Source organism: Leptodactylus fuscus, chromosome 2 (assembly GCF_031893055.1).
Source record: "Leptodactylus fuscus isolate aLepFus1 chromosome 2, aLepFus1.hap2, whole genome shotgun sequence".
Classification (NCBI taxonomy): Eukaryota; Metazoa; Chordata; class Amphibia; order Anura; family Leptodactylidae; genus Leptodactylus; species Leptodactylus fuscus.
The window spans coordinates 273,676,855-273,696,459 of NC_134266.1; the positions used below are offsets into that span (position 1 = coordinate 273,676,855).

General features: G+C 40.9%; 1 protein-coding gene across 2 annotated transcripts in view; it reads right to left on the reverse strand.

Annotated features, from left to right (window-relative positions):
- Positions 1 to 19,287, reverse strand: part of FAM168A (family with sequence similarity 168 member A) — a 50,530-nt gene extending 31,243 nt beyond the window's left edge. The window contains exons 1-2 of one of the 2 annotated variants that reach the window (XM_075266309.1): positions 19,270 to 19,287; positions 662 to 789 (exon numbers count right to left, since the gene is read on the reverse strand). In XM_075266309.1, the coding sequence (XP_075122410.1) occupies positions 662 to 773 (112 nt within the window). In that variant the 5' untranslated portion in view covers positions 774 to 789; positions 19,270 to 19,287. Of the gene's footprint in view, positions 1 to 661; positions 790 to 19,269 lie in introns of those variants that run through there. The other variant, XM_075266310.1, reaches the window with a different exon arrangement.
- Positions 19,288 to 19,605: the final 318 nt, after the last annotated feature.

Sequence of the window (19,605 nt, forward strand, 5' to 3'; positions counted from 1 at the left end):
ACTGTGTGGAGGCCACTAAGACCATTCATCATTATGGGAGGGTCATTAGGTAGAGCATTATATACTGGGGGCTGTGGAAAGTATTATAATGGGGGCACCAGAGAGCGCTTTATATATATTATTGCATGGGAGTCACTAGTGAGAGAAGTCAACATTATGCAAGAGTCACTGGGTAAAGCATTACATATACGATGGGGAGTGACCGGGGAAAGCATTATACCGCGTGGGCGAGCATTATCCAGTTACAGACCTATCACTTAAGAAGGTGGTAAACATTGTAATTTATCAAACAGGTTTGACTCCTGGTCTGTACGTTCCTTTCTACGTAGGCACTAGTGATCTCGAAGTAACCATAACAGTCTTCCGAGTATTTCACATAGGTTGTAACACTTGTTTTATATAGACGTTGGTGGTATAATGACAAACATAGCCGTCTTACAAGCAATGGCCTCCACTTTGATTCCTGGTCAACATAACACTTGTAACAAGTAGTCGTTGGTGGTATAGTAGTGAGCACCGCCATCTTTGTAAGTAACAAGCCCAGAGTCCCACATTGTACATGACTATAACAGTGTCCATAATCTAAAGCCTCTATACAGAAACATATACAATTACTATAAAGGTCATTAAAAGATTTGCCCCTGCACAGTAGTCTGCCCACCTCTGCTAGTGTCATCATGAACCAGCCCGCCTTCCTTCCTACCTGCGTAGGTCATGTTTTTCGGGTTTCCATAGGGAGCCCCTGGTTGGACAGGGCTATAAACCGGATTCATGGTGGAAGACAGAGCTCTGCAAGACAAAAAAAAGAACACAATGAAATAAAACCACAAAAAATTCAAAAAATTCTCAGGACTATAGAAAACATACAACTAGACCATTCTATTAGTGGTACTCTGAATGATCATAACTTCCTGCAGCGCCCCTACAGGAGATATAAGGAATAACAGGCCCAGTTGAAATCAATGTGTTGGATGAGTAATAATCAGGTTGAATATATGAATATATATATATATATATATATATATATATATATATACATACATTATATTACAAGGGCGGCCATCTTGCCTGAGCTTCTCCTCTTCTCAGTTTACAGCATTTAGTGATATACTTTACAGCACAATCATGGCCACGGGCAGCAATAGTCTGGAGCCGTCTTACTGAGGTCTATGGGAGAGATTTCTAGACCTATTCTGTGCAGGGAGGGGGAGGAGATAAACTGTGACATCATCTATAGTCAGTAGTGATGCAATCATAGGTCAGAGGTGGGGAGTAGGGACACATGACCTCCACAATGGACAGAGGTTTCCCCCTTCTCAACCACACCGAGCAGCTGAAGGGGTAGTTGACAGCGATTGTACATGTATAGACAGCAAAATACTGAAGCCACGTAGCCACTGGAGACTTAGCACGCCAGCGGCCATCCCTGCTGGTCCCCATTCCAAATTTTCTTCCGCCATTTCCTTCATTAAGGACAGACGGGAGGAAGACTCTGCACACTTCAGTCAGTATATGGCAGCTTATAACACGTAACTGTACAGTCGCTGCTCTACAAGAATTATAGGTAATCCTAAAGCGTCACGGCAAAACCCATTGAAACGTTTCCGCCGCTCTGCTATCTGTCGATAAGGGGATATCTTAAAGTAACATCAGAAGACGTCTTAATACTGTGTGTAGAGTGTTGCAGAGGAGATAAGGCTCATGGCCTCTTCATCATACAGCTGAGGCATCGCAACTACTCTACACTTATCTCCGGAGAGATCACCATTCTCTGCTGCAAGGCGACCTGGGAACGCAATGATAGAAGGATCCGGAACTGCCGTCTCCATGTGCTGGAGTCAATATGAAGGAAATGCTGAAGTCAATAAGAAGGTGCCAACAGTCAGATGAATGATTCTTCATGCTGGTTAAGAACTGGCCTGGATGTAACGTGGAGACAGCTACTATAACTATTATAATACTGCTCCTATGTACAAGAATATAACTACTATAATACTACTCCAATATACAAGAATATAACTACTATAATACTACTCCTATGTACAAGAGTAAAACTACTATAATACTACTCCTATGTACAAGAATATAACTACTATAATACTACTCCTATGTACAAGAATATAACTACTATAATACTGCCCCCTATGTACAAGAATATAACTACTATAATACTGCTCCTATGTACAAGAATATAACTACTATAATACTACTCCTATATACAAGAATATAACTACTATAATACTACTCCTATATACAAGAATATAACTACTATAATACTGCTCCTATGTACAAGAATATAACTACTATAATACTACTCCTATGTACAAGAATATAACTACTATAATACTACCTCCTATGTACAAGAGTATAACTACTATAATACTACTCCTATGTACAAGAATATAACTACTATGGGCCACACGGTGGCTCAGTGGTTAGCACTGCACTGGAGTTCTGGTGTTCAAATCCCACCAAGGACAAAAAACCATCTGCAAGGAGTTTGTATGTTCTCCCCGTGTTTGCATGGATTTCCATCCCATATTCCAAAAAAAAAAAAAAAAAAAAAAAAAAAAAATATAACTACTATAATACTACTCCTATGTACAAGAATATAACTCCTATAATACTACTCCTATGTACAAGAATATAACTACTATAATACTACTCCTATGTACAAGAATATAACTACTATAATACTGCCCCTATGTACAAGAATATAACTACTATAATACTACTCCTATGTACAAGAATATAACTACTATAATACTCCTCCTATGTACAAGAATATAACTACTATAATACTGCCCCCTATGTACAAGAATATAACTACTATAATACTACTCCTATGTACAAGACTATAACTACTATAATACTGCTCCTATGTACAAGAATATAACTACTATAATACTACCTCCTATGTACAAGAATATAACTACTATAATACTGCTCCTATGTACAAGAATATAACTACTATAATACTACTCCTATGTACAAGACTATAACTACTATAATACTACTCCTATGTACAAGAATATAACTACTATAATACTGCTCCTATGTACAAGAATATAACTACTATAATACTACCTCCTATGTACAAGAATATAACTACTATAATACTGCTCCTATGTACAAGAATATAACTACTATAATACTGCTCCTATGTACAAGAATATAACTACTATAATACTGCTCCTATGTACAAGAATATAACTACTATAATACTACCTCCTATGTACAAGAATATAACTACTATAATACTGCTCCTATGTACAAGAATATAACTACTATAACACTGCTACTATGTACAAGAATATAACTACTATAATACTACTCCTACGTACAAGAATATAACTACTATAATACTACTCCTACGTACAAGAATATAACTACTATAATACTACTCCTATGTACAAGAATATAACTACTATAATACTACTATGTACAAGAATATAACTACTATAATACTGCTCCTATGTACAAGAATATAACTACTATAATACTGCTACTATGTACAAGAATATAACTACTATAATACTACTCCTACGTACAAGAATATAACTACTATAATACTACTCCTACGTACAAGAATATAACTACTATAATACTACTCCTATGTACAAGAATATAACTACTATAATACTGCTACTATGTACAGGAATATACTATAATACTACTCCATTCCATGGTGCTGTACATTATTACATTAATCCCATGGTGCTTTACATTTGGGGGTTACATACAGTACACAGAATATACAGGTAGATATAAAACTAACAATGACGGACTGGCACAGTGGGGTAGAGGGCCCTGCCCACGAGGGCTTGCAATCTATGGGGGAAGAGGGTAGAGACAGAAGGAGAGGGGGAGACTGTACAGATGGGGGTGCGGTGATAGTGTTATTGGAGGTTGTAGGCCTTCCTGAATAGATGAGTCTTCAGGGCCTTCTTGAAGCCTGTGATTGTGGGGGGTCAGTCGTATGTGTCGTGGTAAGGAGTTCCAGAGTATGGGGGATGCACGGGAGAAATCTTGGAGACGGTTGTGTGAGGAGCGGATGAGGGCAGAGCGGAGTAGGAGGTCATTGGAGGATCTGAGGTTACGTGTGGGCAGGTAGCGGGAGATGAGGTCAGAGATATATGGAGGGGACAGGTGAGGTCAGAGATATATGGAGGGGACAGGTGAGGTCAGAGATATATGGAGGGGACAGGTGAGGTCAGAGATATATGGAGGGGACAGGTTGTGGATGGCTTTGTATGTTAGCGTTAGTAGCTTGAACTCAATTTGCTGGGCTATTGGTAGCCAGTGGAGGGACTGGCAGAGGGGAGCAGCCGATGAAGATCGGGGGGTGAGGTGGATTAAGCGAGCAGCGCAGTTTAAGGTGGACTGGAGGGGGGCGAGGGTGTTAGCTGGGAGTCCATGGAGAAGGGTGTTGCAGTAGTCTAAGCGGGAGATTATGAGGGCCTGGACGACCATCTTAGTGGTTTCAGGGGTGAGGAAGGAGCGGATTCGATGGATGTTCTTGAGTTAGAGGCGGCAGGAGGTGTTGAGGGTTTGAATGTGTGACTTGAAGGATAGGTCAGAGTCCAGGGATACCCCAAGGCATCGGGCCTGTGGGACAGGGGTAGTTGTGGTTCCATTAACTTTGATAGATGGGTCAGGTGGAGGGGCCATACGGGGTGGGGTGAGATGATAAACTCCCATTTTCTCCATGTTGAGTTTGAGAAAGCGGGTGGAGAGGAAGGAGGCTACAGCCGCTAAATAATCTGGAACTCTGGCCAGCAGGGAGGTAATGTCTGGTCCAGAGATGTAGATTGGGGTGTCATCGGCATAGCAATGGTACTGGAATCCATGAGATTCTATGAGTTGGCCCAGGCCAAGGGTGTAGATGGAGAACAGGAGGGGTCCTAGGACGGAGCCCTGGGGGACACCAACAGAGAGAGGGCGAGGTGAGGAGGTGGCGTGCGAGTGGGAGACGCTGAATGTGCAGTCGGTGAGGTATGAGGAGATCCAGGAAAGGACCAGGTCTGAGATACCATGGCTGCACCTTTTTCTTTGCTTATATCACCTCCTCTTTAATAGCCATGGGTTTGGAGACGAGATGTTCAGCCAGTGACTGTGGGGGAGGGGTGCTCACAATTTTGGCCTTGATATATATTGGCACCTATAAGGTACTGCAGCAGATTTCTGCTGCCTTGCTCCTAGTTTCGGCCTTGTAGATTACAGTCCGCAGGAGCTTTTTCTGCTTCTTTCAGCTGAATTTATTCATAGAAGCCCAGAGGATTGTCTTGCTGAACATGGAGATGAATGTCTTTCATCTGGAGCTGAACTCTACATGCACAGTATGGGCCTTCCTGGCAGCCACTGTGCAGTATTCAACCTCCTTCAGTGACTTATTACAGAAGGTGTTGAGGCGCTCTCTGTGATGCTGGGCGTGCTACCAGGACAATGCTCTAGGCCAGTATATATTCCCTCCTCCAGTATTGATATGGTAATTTATAATGAGGCTTCTTATCACTGGCCCGAGGCGGTCGGAGGCTCCTCATGGCTACACATCTAGCAAATCCCACATAATAAATTAGCAGACACCGTCATGTGGTGCTCTAGATGGTGTATAACGGCATCTCCAGGTATGTTGTCAGTGGTACCTATAGAAGTGACTGTATACAGTCAGGCTGTAAACATACATGTAGTTTGATGGGGTTTTATTATCCAACCACAGGATTAGATACAGAAGAGAACAGAGTGAATGTCCTTGTATACTATGTGGTCCTGCCTTGGGTCAAAAAATTACAAGTTATTCAGCCTTACAATTATTATATATGAGGAATACTAACACCGTATTATCACAGAATATTGGATATGATGTGGGTAATGAAATTATATTCTTGTACATAGGAGCAGTATTATAGTAGTTCTATTCTTGTACATAGGAGTAGTATTATAGTAGTTACATTCTTGTACATAGGAGTAGTATTATAGTAGTTATATTCTTGTACATAGGAGTAGTATTATAGTAGTTATATTCTTGTACATAGGAGTAGTATTATAGTAGTTATATTCTTGTACATAGGAGCAGTATTATAGTAGTTATATTCTTGTACATAGGAGCAGTATTATAGTAGTTATATTCTTGTATATAGGAGTAGTATTATAGTAGTTATATTCTTGTACATAGGAGGTAGTATTATAGTAGTTATATTCTTATATATAGGGGTAGTATTATAGTAGTTATATTCTTGTACATAGGAGCAGTATTATAGTAGTTATATTCTTATATATAGGAGTAGTATTATAGTAGTTATATTCTTGTACATAGGAGTAGTATTATAGTAGTTATAGTCTTGTACATAGGAGCAGTATTATAGTAGTTATATTCTTGTACATAGGAGTAGTATTATAGCAGTTATATTCTTGTACATAGTAGTATTATAGTAGTTATATTCTTGTACATAGGAGGTAGTATTATAGTAGTTATATTCTTGTACATAGGAGTAGTATTATAGTAGTTATATTCTTGTACATAGGAGGTAGTATTATAGTAGTTATATTCTTGTATATAGGAGTAGTATTATAGTAGTTATATTCTTGTACATAGGAGTAGTATTATAGTAGTTATAGTCTTGTACATAGGAGCAGTATTATAGCAGTTATATTCTTGTACATAGTAGCATTATAGTAGTTATATTCTTGTACATAGGAGTAGTATTATAGTAGTTATATTCTTGTACATAGGAGGTAGTATTATAGTAGTTATATTCTTGTATATAGGAGTAGTATTATAGTAGTTATATTCTTGTACATAGGAGCAGTATTATAGTAGTTATACTCTTCTATACAAGAGCAGTATTATAGTAGTTATATTTTTCTACATGGGACAATAGTACAGTATGTCTGTATTAGAGAGTTCACCTGTAAATAATTTGGCACCCCTTCGTACACTCAGCCCCATAGACATAGCACTTCTACCAACTTGCGGTGATGACAGATAAACTGTACGGTATATAAATAAACTTCCCCTGTCTGGCACAGGATGAACTTTTCAGACTTTTGTAAAGTTGTTCTGGAAAACTTGAATGATTAAGTAATGCGACATAATGACGATTCATCATCCGGCACGAGCAGAGCAGCTTGTGTACTGGGCGCAGCTGGTCCCTTTATGCAGTCTAGGAATAGTCAGACATGCTGAGCTTAGTAACATAACAAGACGGATGGGAGGAGGACTGGAACACCAGAATGCAGCATTCAGGAAGAGATATATGGCTGAACACTAAATCTGCATCTTAAAGAAGTGCAGCAGCTGATGTGTATATATGGGAAGAAATGTGCAGAGATGGATCAAACCTATAGGCACGATTCATAACTTTAAAGGGGTTGTCCAGGATCAGATACTGATGGCCTATCGGCCTACATTTCTGAATCCAGAATATGGGTGGTGGAATGCGAGCCTGTAGAAGATGAGCTGCAATAGCATGGCATGGCGACTGCACAAAGTATGGCGCCATCTGATTCCTCTGTACAATAGACCTCGTATACATATTAAACTGCAGTTAATACAGCAGCATGGAATATAAAAAGTTACTCTACAACTCTTCCGGCAAAAAAAAAGTCAAAAATTTCAAAAAGAAAAACTTGCTAAACTTATCAATCATTACATGGGGAAGAGAATGGAAATAAGTTTTCCTTGGAGAAAGAGGAGAACTTGCTCTAGCACCACCTTTAGGAAGGTAACTTCATACAGATCAATGCCTGGATTTCCTGAAACCTAGGAGTATAAACTGAGAATAACGCCAAAACCAAATATCTCCTTCCAAAAGAAATTGAGGACGAACCACAATAAAAAAAAAAAAGTTCAGAAGAATGTGAGAAATGACCACAAACCTCCCCAATCCTCTGGGCCAAAAAGGTCCCAAGAGGGTTGAAGGCTACACACTCTCCTTATGCCGAAGTTCAGGGATACCCAATGGGTTCTTAGCTTCAACATGGGCCCTCATTCCTGTGTCCACCAAGGATTTGACAACTGGTTGAACCCGACCTCAACAAAAGCAAAGGTAGGCCGACATTGCTTGGGAGAAGGGAACAGATATGGCCAAACAACTCCTCCCCCTAGAGGGTCCCAAAACTAAATAAAAGCAAAAACTGACAAAAAGTGCTGTGAGGTTACAGCCTGGTCCTCTCGATGGATACATACAAATCTCATCGCAAGGACAGAGGGTTGAGCAAATACGGGCCAGTGATCACAGGCTGAGCAAGGAGAAGTGCAGTACAGTGAACCAGAACCCCATCCCTAATGGGTGCAGATGCCCCAGGGTCACTGCTCCTGGGGAATTCAAGCTCACAACTCCTTGGAATTGATCTATCGGCCAGGCAATACCACCATGTGGTTCTCTGCAATCATTCAATGTTGATCTATTACCCTTCGGCAATGGGGCACCACTGCCACTAGGAGACAGGTTTACGGACTATGGGCTACACCTGATCTTAGACAAAAGGCAGGGCACCGACAGGATGGAGAAGAGGACATAGACATGGTCAGAAGGGGTACAATGTCTCAATTTGAAGCTTACAAGGACTTTTTATACCATACATGGCCTGCTAAGGATTCTGAGAGTAAAAATGCAAATAAGTCCTCCTTAATGAAAAAAGAGAACGTGCTCTAGCATCACCTTTGTGAAGGCATCTCCATATGGATCAATGGGGAGAACAAACAGAATGGGGGTGGAGGTGCACAGGACAAGGATCTGCATAGAGTTATTAATAGTGAGGGGACTCTGAGACATCGCACCTGAAAGGACATGAAGCCCCCGACACATAAGATGGATGGTGGAGAGATTATACAGGATCATCCTGATGGATGGAGGAGGAAGGGGGGGAATAGGGCAGCGCAGCTGGGGAGCAGCAGGAGCGCCGCACGGCATCACAGCACATATGCTGCACCCCCAAGGGAGAGGATCAGAGCGTGAAAGGGAGGAATATGCAGAATACCAACACTGGAAGAGCAGAAAAGGAAGTCGTGAACACTAGTACAGGTGTGATGTCTGCTCCTGACCGGGGGTAATGCTCAGTCATAGGGAAACGTCGTCACTACAATACATGCAAAAAAAGGAAGCCGAGAGACAGTAATAAGTGATGGGGAACCATACAGTGCTGCAAAAGTGTTTGTGTACTATATACAGCACATGTACATAGATGGCAGTATTATAGTAGTTATATTCTTGTACAGACCTGGGTAAAGTCCGGCCCCCGGGCCACATCCGGCCCTCTGACTGATTCAGTCCGGCCCGCACAGCTTTGACTAGGGAGGCGTGTCTAGGGGGCGTGTCTTAGTGCCGGCCGAAGATGGAGATGTGGAGCGTGTCATAAAGTGCTGAGAGATGTAAGGTGAGCTGCAGGGGGGGAGAGAGAGTGTGTATGTGTGAGTGTGTGTGTCTATATGTGTGTGTGTCTATATGTGTGTGAGTGTGTATGTGTGTGTGTGAGTGTCTATATGTGTGTCTGTCTATATATGTGTGTGTGTGTGTGTGTCTATATGTGTGTCTGTCTATGTGTCTGTCTATATATGTGTGTGTGTGTGTGTGTGTGTGTGTGTCTATATGTGTGTCTGTCTATGTGTCTGTCTATATATGTGTCTGTCTGTGTGTGTGTGTGTGTGTCTCAGCAACCTAGGGGGAAAAAATGGAAGGGGAATGTTATACTAGGGCAGAGATGGCAGATGGAGGGGGGGGGGGACATGAAACGGGGCTAATAAAGGGGCATATGAAACTGAGGGAGAAATGGAGGGGGGGGGCATGAAACTGGGGTTAGATGAAGAGGGCACTTAGACTGGGGGGACATTAAACCGTGGAGGAAGCTGTAGGGGGACCTGTCTGCCTCTAGTTGCCCCCAGTTTAATGTCACCCTCCAGCTACCCCTACAGTTTAATGTCTGCTTCCAGCTTCCCGATTTTAATGTCCCCCTCTAGTTGCCCCCAGTTTCATGTCCCGTTCCAGCTGTCAATTTATTGCCCCCCTCCAACTACCCCCACTGTTTAATGTCCCCCTCCAGCTGCTCCAGTTTTGTGTCCCCTCTAGTTTCCCCCAGTTTATACTGGGGCACCAGGAGAGGGACTTAATACTGTGGGGCAGTTGGAAGGGAACATTATAATGTGGGGGCATATAATGTACGGGTGACTGTAGGAGGATTATTACTGTGTGGGGGCACATGGAAAGATGATTGGGAATGGGCGGAGTCAATGTAGAAGTGGGTGGAGCTAAATTTGCCGTGGCACGGCCCTCTAGCATAGTTTCAATTTCTTATGCGGCCCCATGGGAAAATTAATTGCCCACCCCTGTTCTTGTACATAGGAGGTAGTATTATAGTAGTTATATTCTTGTACATAGGAGGTAGTATTATAGTAGTTATATTCTTGTACATAGGAGGTAGTATTATAGTAGTTATATTCTTGTACATAGGAGGTAGTATTATAGTAGTTATATTCTTGTACATAGGAGGTAGTATTATAGTAGTTATATTCTTGTACATAGGAGGTAGTATTATAGTAGTTATATTCCTGTACATAGGAGGTAGTATTATAGTAGTTATATTCTTGTACATAGGAGCAGTATTATAGTAGTTATATTCTTGTATATAGGAGCAGTATTATAGTAGTTATATTCTTGTACATAGGAGGCATAATTATAATAGTTATATGCTTGTACATAGGAGTAATATTATAGTAGTTATATTCTTGTACATAGGAGCAGTATTATAGTAGTTATATTCTTGTACATAGGAGCAGTATTATAGTAGTGATATTCTTGTACGTAGGAGCAGTATTATTGTAGTTATATTCTTGTACATAGGAGGCAGTATTATAGTGGTTATATTCTTGTACATAGGAGAAGTATTATAGTAGTTATATTCTTGTACATAGCAGTAGTATTATAGTAGTTATATTCTTGTACATAGGAGTAGTATTATAGTAGTTATATTCTTGTACATAGGAGCAGTATTATAGTAGTTATATTCTTGTACATAGGAGCAGTATTATAGTAGTTATATTCTTGTACATAGGAGCAGTATTATAGTAGTTATATTCTTGTACATAGGAGTAGTATTATAGTAGTTATATTCTTGTACATAGGAGTAGTATTATAGTAGTGATATTCTTGTACGCAGGAGGTAGTATTATAGTAGTTATATTCTCGTACATAGGGGTAGTATTATAGTGGTTATATTCTTGTACATAGGAGCAGTATTATAGTAGTTATATTCTTGTACATAGGAGTAGTATTATAGTAGTTATATTCTTGTACATAGGAGGTAGTATTATAGTAGTTATAGTCTTGTACATAGGAGGTAGTATAATAGTAGTTATATTCTTGTACATAGGAGCAGTATTATAGTAGTTATATTCTTGTACATAGGATTAGTATTATAGTAGTTATATTCTTGTACATAGGAGTAGTATTATAGTAGTTATATTCTTGTACATAGGAGTAGTATTATAGTAGTTATATTCTTGTACATAGGAGGTAGTATTATAGTAGTTATATTCTTGTACATAGGAGGTAGTATTATAGTAGTTATATTCTTGTACATAGGAGGTAGTATTATAGTAGTTATATTCTTGTACATAGGAGTAGTATTATAGTAGTTATATTCTTGTACATAGAAGTAGTATTATAGTAGTTATATTCTTGTACATAGGAGTAGTATTATTGTAGTTATATTCTTGTACATAGGAGTAGTATTATAGTAGTTATATTCTTGTACATAGGGGGCAGTATTATAGTAGTTATATTCTTGTACATAGGAGTAGTATTATAGTAGTTATATTCTTGTACATAGGAGCAGTATTATAGTAGTTATATTCTTGTACATAGGAGTAGTATTATAGTAGTTATATTCTTGTACATAGGATTAGTATTATAGTAGTTATATTCTTGTACGTAGGAGTAGTATTATAGTAGTTATATTCTTGTACATAGGAGTAGTATTATAGTAGTTATATTCTTGTACATAGGATTAGTATTATAGTAGTTATATTCTTGTACATAGGAGCAGTATTATAGTAGTTATATTCTTGTACATAGGAGTATTATAGTAGTTATATTCTTGTACATATATTCTTGCTTATAAGCAACAGTATGAAAGCACTGTTTTTTCCAATAGGGACAGTACTTTCCTCAGGGCAAATGAATGGTAAAAAAGCTTTGTTCCTTTTACTGCTAAGTAAATTGTTTTCTTAAAATTCCATATAGATGATAACCATTTGGTTCCTTGTGTTCTCTAGTATTAGGCATCTTGTGGTTTTTACCTAAGAAAAGTCTTTGAGTCCCCCCTGCGGTTTGTACATTATGTGTGAGCTGTCAGAATCTGCTCTCTGCAGTGGTATTATCGCCATCCCATTGACTGTATATAGTCTCTGTACAGATCAGGCTTCTTCAGAGTGAATGTCGCCTCCAGCAAGAACCGTTTGTTCATCATTTATTTTTTTTGTCTTCGGCCACAAGGATTTTTTTTTTTCCAGTGTAACAAGTCTCTGATTATAGTTATCCTTAAAGACGCTAATCCGCTCCTAGCGTCTCCAGATCTTCACCTACTGCTAAACTAGGACATTCTGCTGTGAACCTTGAATCAAGAAAGAATTTGTGAAGTCAAACTATATAGTGCTTGGAGTAACCCAATGTATGCCGAAATTCTCCAAACTCTATAGTCTAGAGGTGTATTATAAAAATGTTGTAATAACATGCACTTTACTGCAGTACAGCCATCAATTACAAGATCGGCAAGGGGTAGAAAGCAAGTCTTGTCTATAGAGGGCAGCATTATACTACCGTATTTTGCGGACTATAAGGCGCATTACCCATGAGCGCCTTATAGTCCTGCCTAGGTCCATATATAAGGCGCACCGGACTATAAGGCGCACCGAACTATAAGGCGCAGCGCTGTCCAGTGCGTCTTATATGTGATTGAAAGCGGCGGCCGGCAGACTTTGCCAGCGGCCGCTTAACCCCCCGAGTGCCAGCCGCTTCTATTCATTTCAATGGCACGCTTCCATTGAAATGAATGGAAGCGCTCGGCACGCGAGGAGTTAAAGGGATTCTACCATTAAAAGTACTTCTTCCTTCTTGATTACGTCGGAATAGTCTCCTTACCTTTTTACTATAGCCAGTGCCGCCTTCTTCCACAGCTCCGTCTCTGTCTTCTTTGGGCCTCATGGATGACGCATGCGCAGTCGGCTCTAACAGGCTCTCGCAGCCAGAGCCGACTGCGCATGCGTCATCCATGAGGCCCAAAGAAGACAACACAGACGGGGACACGGAAGGCCTTTTAATGGACACGGAAGTTCTTTTAATGGTAGAATCTAGAGTTGAGCAAGTACTGTTCGGATCGGCTGATCCGAACAGTACTCGCTCATCTCTAGTAGAATCCCTTTAAGCAGCGGCCGCCGGCAAAGTCTGCATGCTGCTTCCATACATTACAATGAGAGCGCGCTATTCAAATAGTTAGAGATGAACGAATACTATTTGAATAGCGCGCTCCCATTGCAATGTATGGAAGCGGCATGGAGACTTTGCTGGCGGCCGCCGCTTAACTCCTCGTGTGCCGCCGCTTCAAGCCTTATATAAGGCGCACTGGACTATAAGGCGCACTTTCGATTTCTGAGGAAATCGAAGTATTTTATGTGCGCCTTATAGTCCGGAAAATACGGTACTTTTATTCCTGCACCTAGGAGCAGTGTTATAGTAGTTATATTCTTGTACATAGGGGGCAGTACTATAGTAGTTGTATTCTTGTACATAGGGGGCAGTATTATAGTAGTTATATTCTTGTACATAGGAGTAGTATTATACCTATGCTGGCTGCCCGCTGCTGGCTTCATGTAGGGCAGAGGAGCGCAGCGATGTCGCAGGCCCCGGCACCTGTAATGGCGTCTATCACTTGCCGGCTTCCGCCTCTCTATTACAGCGGATGCCAGGCGCCACATTCGGCCTATAAGACGCACCCTTCTTTTCCCCCCAAATTTTGGGGAAAAAAAGTGCGTCTTAGGGAGCATTCACACGGCGTAACGTCCCGCGAGATTTGGCACGTGTACGCCGCGTGACCCTTTGCGTGCCGTACACGCTCCCATTCATTTCAATGGGAGCGGGGAGCGTATGCGCCGCGCTAGTTTGCGGCCGTGCATTTATTCACGGCCGCAAACTAGCGCGGCGCATACGCTCCCCGCTCCCATTGAAATGAATGGGAGCGTATACGGCACGCAAAGGGTCACGCGGCGTACACGTGCCAAATCTCGCGGGACGTTACGCCGTGTGAATGCTCCCTTATAGTCCGAAAAATACGGTAACTACTATAATACTACTCCTATGTACAAGAATATAACTACTATAATACTACTCCTATGTACAAGAATATAACTACTATAATACTACTCCTATGTACAAGAATATAACTACTATAATACTGCTCCTATGTACAAGAATATAACTACTATAATACTACCTCCTATGTACAAGAATATAACTACTATAATACTGCTCCTATGTACAAGAATATAACTACTATAATACCGCTCCTATGTACAAGAATATAACTACTATAATACTACCTCCTATGTACAAGAATATAACTATTATAATACTGCTCCTATGTAGAAGAATATAATTACTATAATACTACTCCTATGTACAAGAATATAACTATTATAATACTGCTCCTATGTACAAGAATATAACTACTATAATACTACTCCTATGTATAAGAATATAACTATTATAATACTGCTCCATACTGATTAATACATACAATTAGGGGGATTTTCATAATACTACCAAGTTGTGGTCATTTTCAGTTATAATTTGCTTATGTATGCAAAAAAAAAAAAAACAAAAAAAACGGGCAGGTTTAATTTTTTTTGGTCCACATTGAAAAATTGCACAATTAATGTCGAAATTGGTGAGTTTGCACGTACAGACCATCCTATTGATGGAGGTCACTGCAAGATGTCAAAATGACAGTAGTTCACTGGAAACCTAAGAAAAAGGCATTGAGGAGAGTGGGCGACCATTTTATCTATTAGACCCTACGGTATTTGGCTCCTCCCTACCACGTGGGAACACTTTACGGTACATTTCATAGACCTTTCTTCCACAAAAACCCTTTATAAAGATATAAGAGGAGATGAAGAGCTCCTTACAAGAAAGTTCTTTTCCCCTTTAAAATACGGAGGAGAAGGGTCCTTGAGGAGAGAGTTGAGGAAGTTTGCCATACACCGATAACAATTCCGAGACACACAATTGAGCGCCATAACCAGGCAACCCTACATAAACCAGACGGGAAATCATACCGGGGTGAGGACTGAAGGAAGCTCAGACAGTCTTGATTAAATAATGGCACGTTACGCTTTCCTAATGAGAATTCTGTGCTAGGAGGGCGGCGCGTATAATAGTACGCACAGGAGAGAATGGCTGTCCCCGGGCGGGGGGATGGTTCGTAAGAAAGGAAACCAATGAAGTCTAATACTATGAAGATAAGATAATAGCTAGAAGGATCACATTAATATTAAAAATATACAAATCCACTCGGCAAAAATAAAAAAAATACCGCACCCAGAAATGTCAAATTACTGAAAAACTGGTCCAGCAGATATGTAAAAGGTAATAGGTGAGGTCTGATGAGATACCAGGCCCTGCCACAAGAGGGCGTAAAAAATGCTTCCACCACTGGCTACTTTTGGGTAGTTTACCTCTTGGTGAGAGATCACTGACCACTAAATAGAAGTCTATGACGCACAAAGCTATTTTGCCCAGTTGACCAACTTGAAAGGAGCAGAACATTGGGCTGTGGAACGAATAGTAGTTTTGACAATTTAGGCAGTGATCTAGGCCGTCCTCACCTAAATGTTTGGTACTGAGTCGTGATATAAAGGCGCACACAGTATACAGGCTCCGACGGCCCAGACAGACCACTAGTAGAGGATTGTTAGATACACCAACAAGCACGAGCAGCTCCTGTAGTTTCCTTATCCAGACCCAGGGGGCGCCTTCATTACAACTCCTGTCTCTACCCACACCATTACAACACATATCAGTCCTGCCCGGTCACCAGATTTATCACCAATCCACCATTAATGGGACTTCAACCTACGAATGTACAGGATATACAGGCCGGAGTGTGACATCTATGGTAAATGTACTGCTATATACCATACACAGCCTGTATATACCTCCATGTCCTGCTGTATCTCATCTTGTATCCAGACTACAGGTGTAACATCTGTGGTAAATGTACTGCTATATACCATACAGAGCCTGTATATACCTCCATGTCCTGCTGTATCTCATCTTGTATCCAGACTACAGGTGTAACATCTGTGGTAAATGTACTGCTATATACCATACACAGCCTGTATATACCTCCGTGTCCTGCCGTATCTCATCTTGTATCCAGACTACAGGTGTAACATCTGTGGCAAATGTACTGCTATATACCATACACAGCCTGTATATACCTCCATGTCCTGCCGTATCTCATCTTGTATCCAGACTACAGGTGTAACATCTGTGGTAAATGTACTGCTATATACCATACACAGCCTGTATATACCTCCATGTCCTGCCGTATCTCATCTTGTATCCAGACTACAGGTGTAATATCTGTGGTAAATGTACTGCTATATACCATACAGAGCCTGTATATACCTCCATGTCCTGCCGTATCTCATCTTGTATCCAGACTACAGGTGTAACATCTGTGGTAAATGTACTGCTATATACCATACACAGCCTGTATATACCTCCATGTCCTGCCGTATCTCATCTTGTATCCAGACTACAGGTGTAACATCTGTGGTAAATGTACTGCTATATACCATACACAGCCTGTATATACCTCCATGTCCTGCCGTATCTCATCTTGTATCCAGACTACAGGTGTAACATCTATGGTAAATGTACTGCTATATACCATACAGAGCCTGTATATACCTCCATGTCCTGCCGTATCTCATCTTGTATCCAGACTACAGGTGTAACATCTGTGGTAAATGTACTGCTATATACCATACAGAGCCTGTATATACCTCCATGTCCTGCCGTATCTCATCTTGTATCCAGACTACAGGTGTAACATCTGTGGTAAATGTACTGCTATATACCATACACAGCCTGTATATACCTCCATGTCCTGCCGTATCTCATCTTGTATCCAGACTACAGGTGTAACATCTGTGGTAAATGTACTGCTATATACCATACACAGCCTGTATATACCTCCATGTCCTGCCGTATCTCAACTTGTATCCAGACTACAGGTGTAACATCTGTGGTAAATGTACTGCTATATACCATACAGAGCCTGTATATACCTCCATGTCCTGCCGTATCTCATCTTGTATCCAGACTACAGGCCTGTAACATCTGTGGTAAATGTACTGCTATATACCATACAGAGCCTGTATATACCTCCATGTCCTGCCGTATCTCATCTTGTATCCAGACTACAGGTGTAACATCTGTGGTAAATGTACTGCTATATACCATACAGAGCCTGTATATACCTCCATGTCCTGCCGTATCTCATCTTGTATCCAGACTACAGGTGTAACATCTGTGGTAAATGTACTGCTATATACCATACACAGCCTGTATATACCTCCATGTCCTGCCGTATCTCATCTTGTATCCAGACTACAGGCCCCGCTGTAACATAGGGACTTCAGTCTCCTCCAGTGCGACTTATTTGCTACTAGAAGTTGTGGTTACAATGGCCCCTCGGATACAATGTGACTCCACTGATGTACATTAGTGAAGGGGTCGCGCTGATATTTGGACACAACATGTGTTCAGGTTCAGGTTTCAGGGTCTACATGGGAGAGCTCCCTGCACAATAGTGAGGGTGCCTTGAGCAATAAAGAGTTAATAAAGTTCTGCAGAATGTTCTTCTGCTCTTTACATTGTGCTGAGAATGTTCCGGCACTTTATAGTAATGGGCACAAGCTGTCTGTCCTAATACGAGCCGGTAGTTTATCCCCATTACCTACGTCGTGTCTCTGGCGCTCGCATGAGACTGCTTAGTGGTGTGCTACCTACCTGCTGGCACCAGGGAGCAAAGTACATTGTGTGGAAGCAACGCTGGTTCTAAGTGCAGATGACTGGCGTTATGGGGGAAGACCACATACAAAAGTACATGACACGGTCAACTCTGCTGCACCAACTCCGTATAGCAGAGTTGTCTAAGAGCTCAAATACTCAGTGAGGGCGGGGGTGAAGAGAGAAAAAAAAAACCTACTGAACCTGATACCCCATTGCTTTAAAGGAGACCTACACTTTCCCAAAGGGGTTTTTCAGGTCATACAGATTGATTAGTAGAGGTCTGATGCCGGGATCCTCGCTGATCAGCTGTCATGGGTGACATCACACCTATTGGTCACATGGTACAGAAGCAGTTCAGTCTCCCATATAGGGCGGAGTCACATCTGCGCCCCGGTCTCCTCTTTGTGGGTTTCCGTCTTCTGCTCGAGAAACTGGACAGGAGACGGAAACCCGGCAGTCAGTGTATAGCATTCGGCAAATCAACGCTGGTTCTGAATCGAATCTTTACTGCGAATAGCGATAGTACTCGAACGAGTACGAGTATATCGAATATCGTAGTATGAGTATATCAAATACCTGCTCGATCATCTCTAATTTTTAGCTCAACAAGTTTCATTCTTGCATCAATGTATCGACTTCGGGTCTTGTTTTTTGCAGGACCTGTTGTACTTTGCACTCATGGGGTACATATCCGTATACGTTAGTATTTCAAGACAAGTAAAAGGCACAATCTCTTGTCTCCACCCACATGACATCCGAGGTTGAATAAGACAAGACTTTCTATAACTCTATAATGTGTATGGACCAGAAGCTATAATGGACAGCGTAAGACTGGGATCACATCTGTGCGAATTCGCCATCAGTTACAGTCACAGCGTCTACATAATAACAACACATCAAATAATACATCTAATCCATATCTACACAGCCAACACCAGCCATGTGACTCTCACACCAGTCCTTCAGACAGTTATAATACGGCAGTATTGTAGGCAGTATTGTATCAAAAATGAAACAGTCGCAAATTGCGTTCAGACTGAACTAGTTGCATCAAATCTCCAGGTCTCCAGACGGTGTTCACACTTGGAAAACTGAGTAATATACAGGCCGGATATTTTAGACCATATTCCCCTGTGTTCAGGAGGTCCTATAGAAGCCATACATCAACATCTAGGAAATATAAAAGACAACTTACCTCTTCAACAATGAACGATCCTACTCAGATTAAAAAGTAGTGAATTCAGACAGGACCAAATGTGAATTCAGAAGAAAAAAAAATAAAAAAGAAAAAAAAAAAGAATAAAAAAGAAAAAAAAAATTGGATCAGATCACTGTCATTTCGGGTAATTGTCCTGGAGTCCAAAAGAGAGATTTCTGTAAAAGAAATAAAAACAAAACAGGATATTAAGTATCACATAATAAACAGCTCATACTACATGAGTATAACTACTATAATACTGCCCCCTATGTAGAAGAATATAACTACTATAATACTACTCCTATGTACAAGAATATAACTACTATAATACTA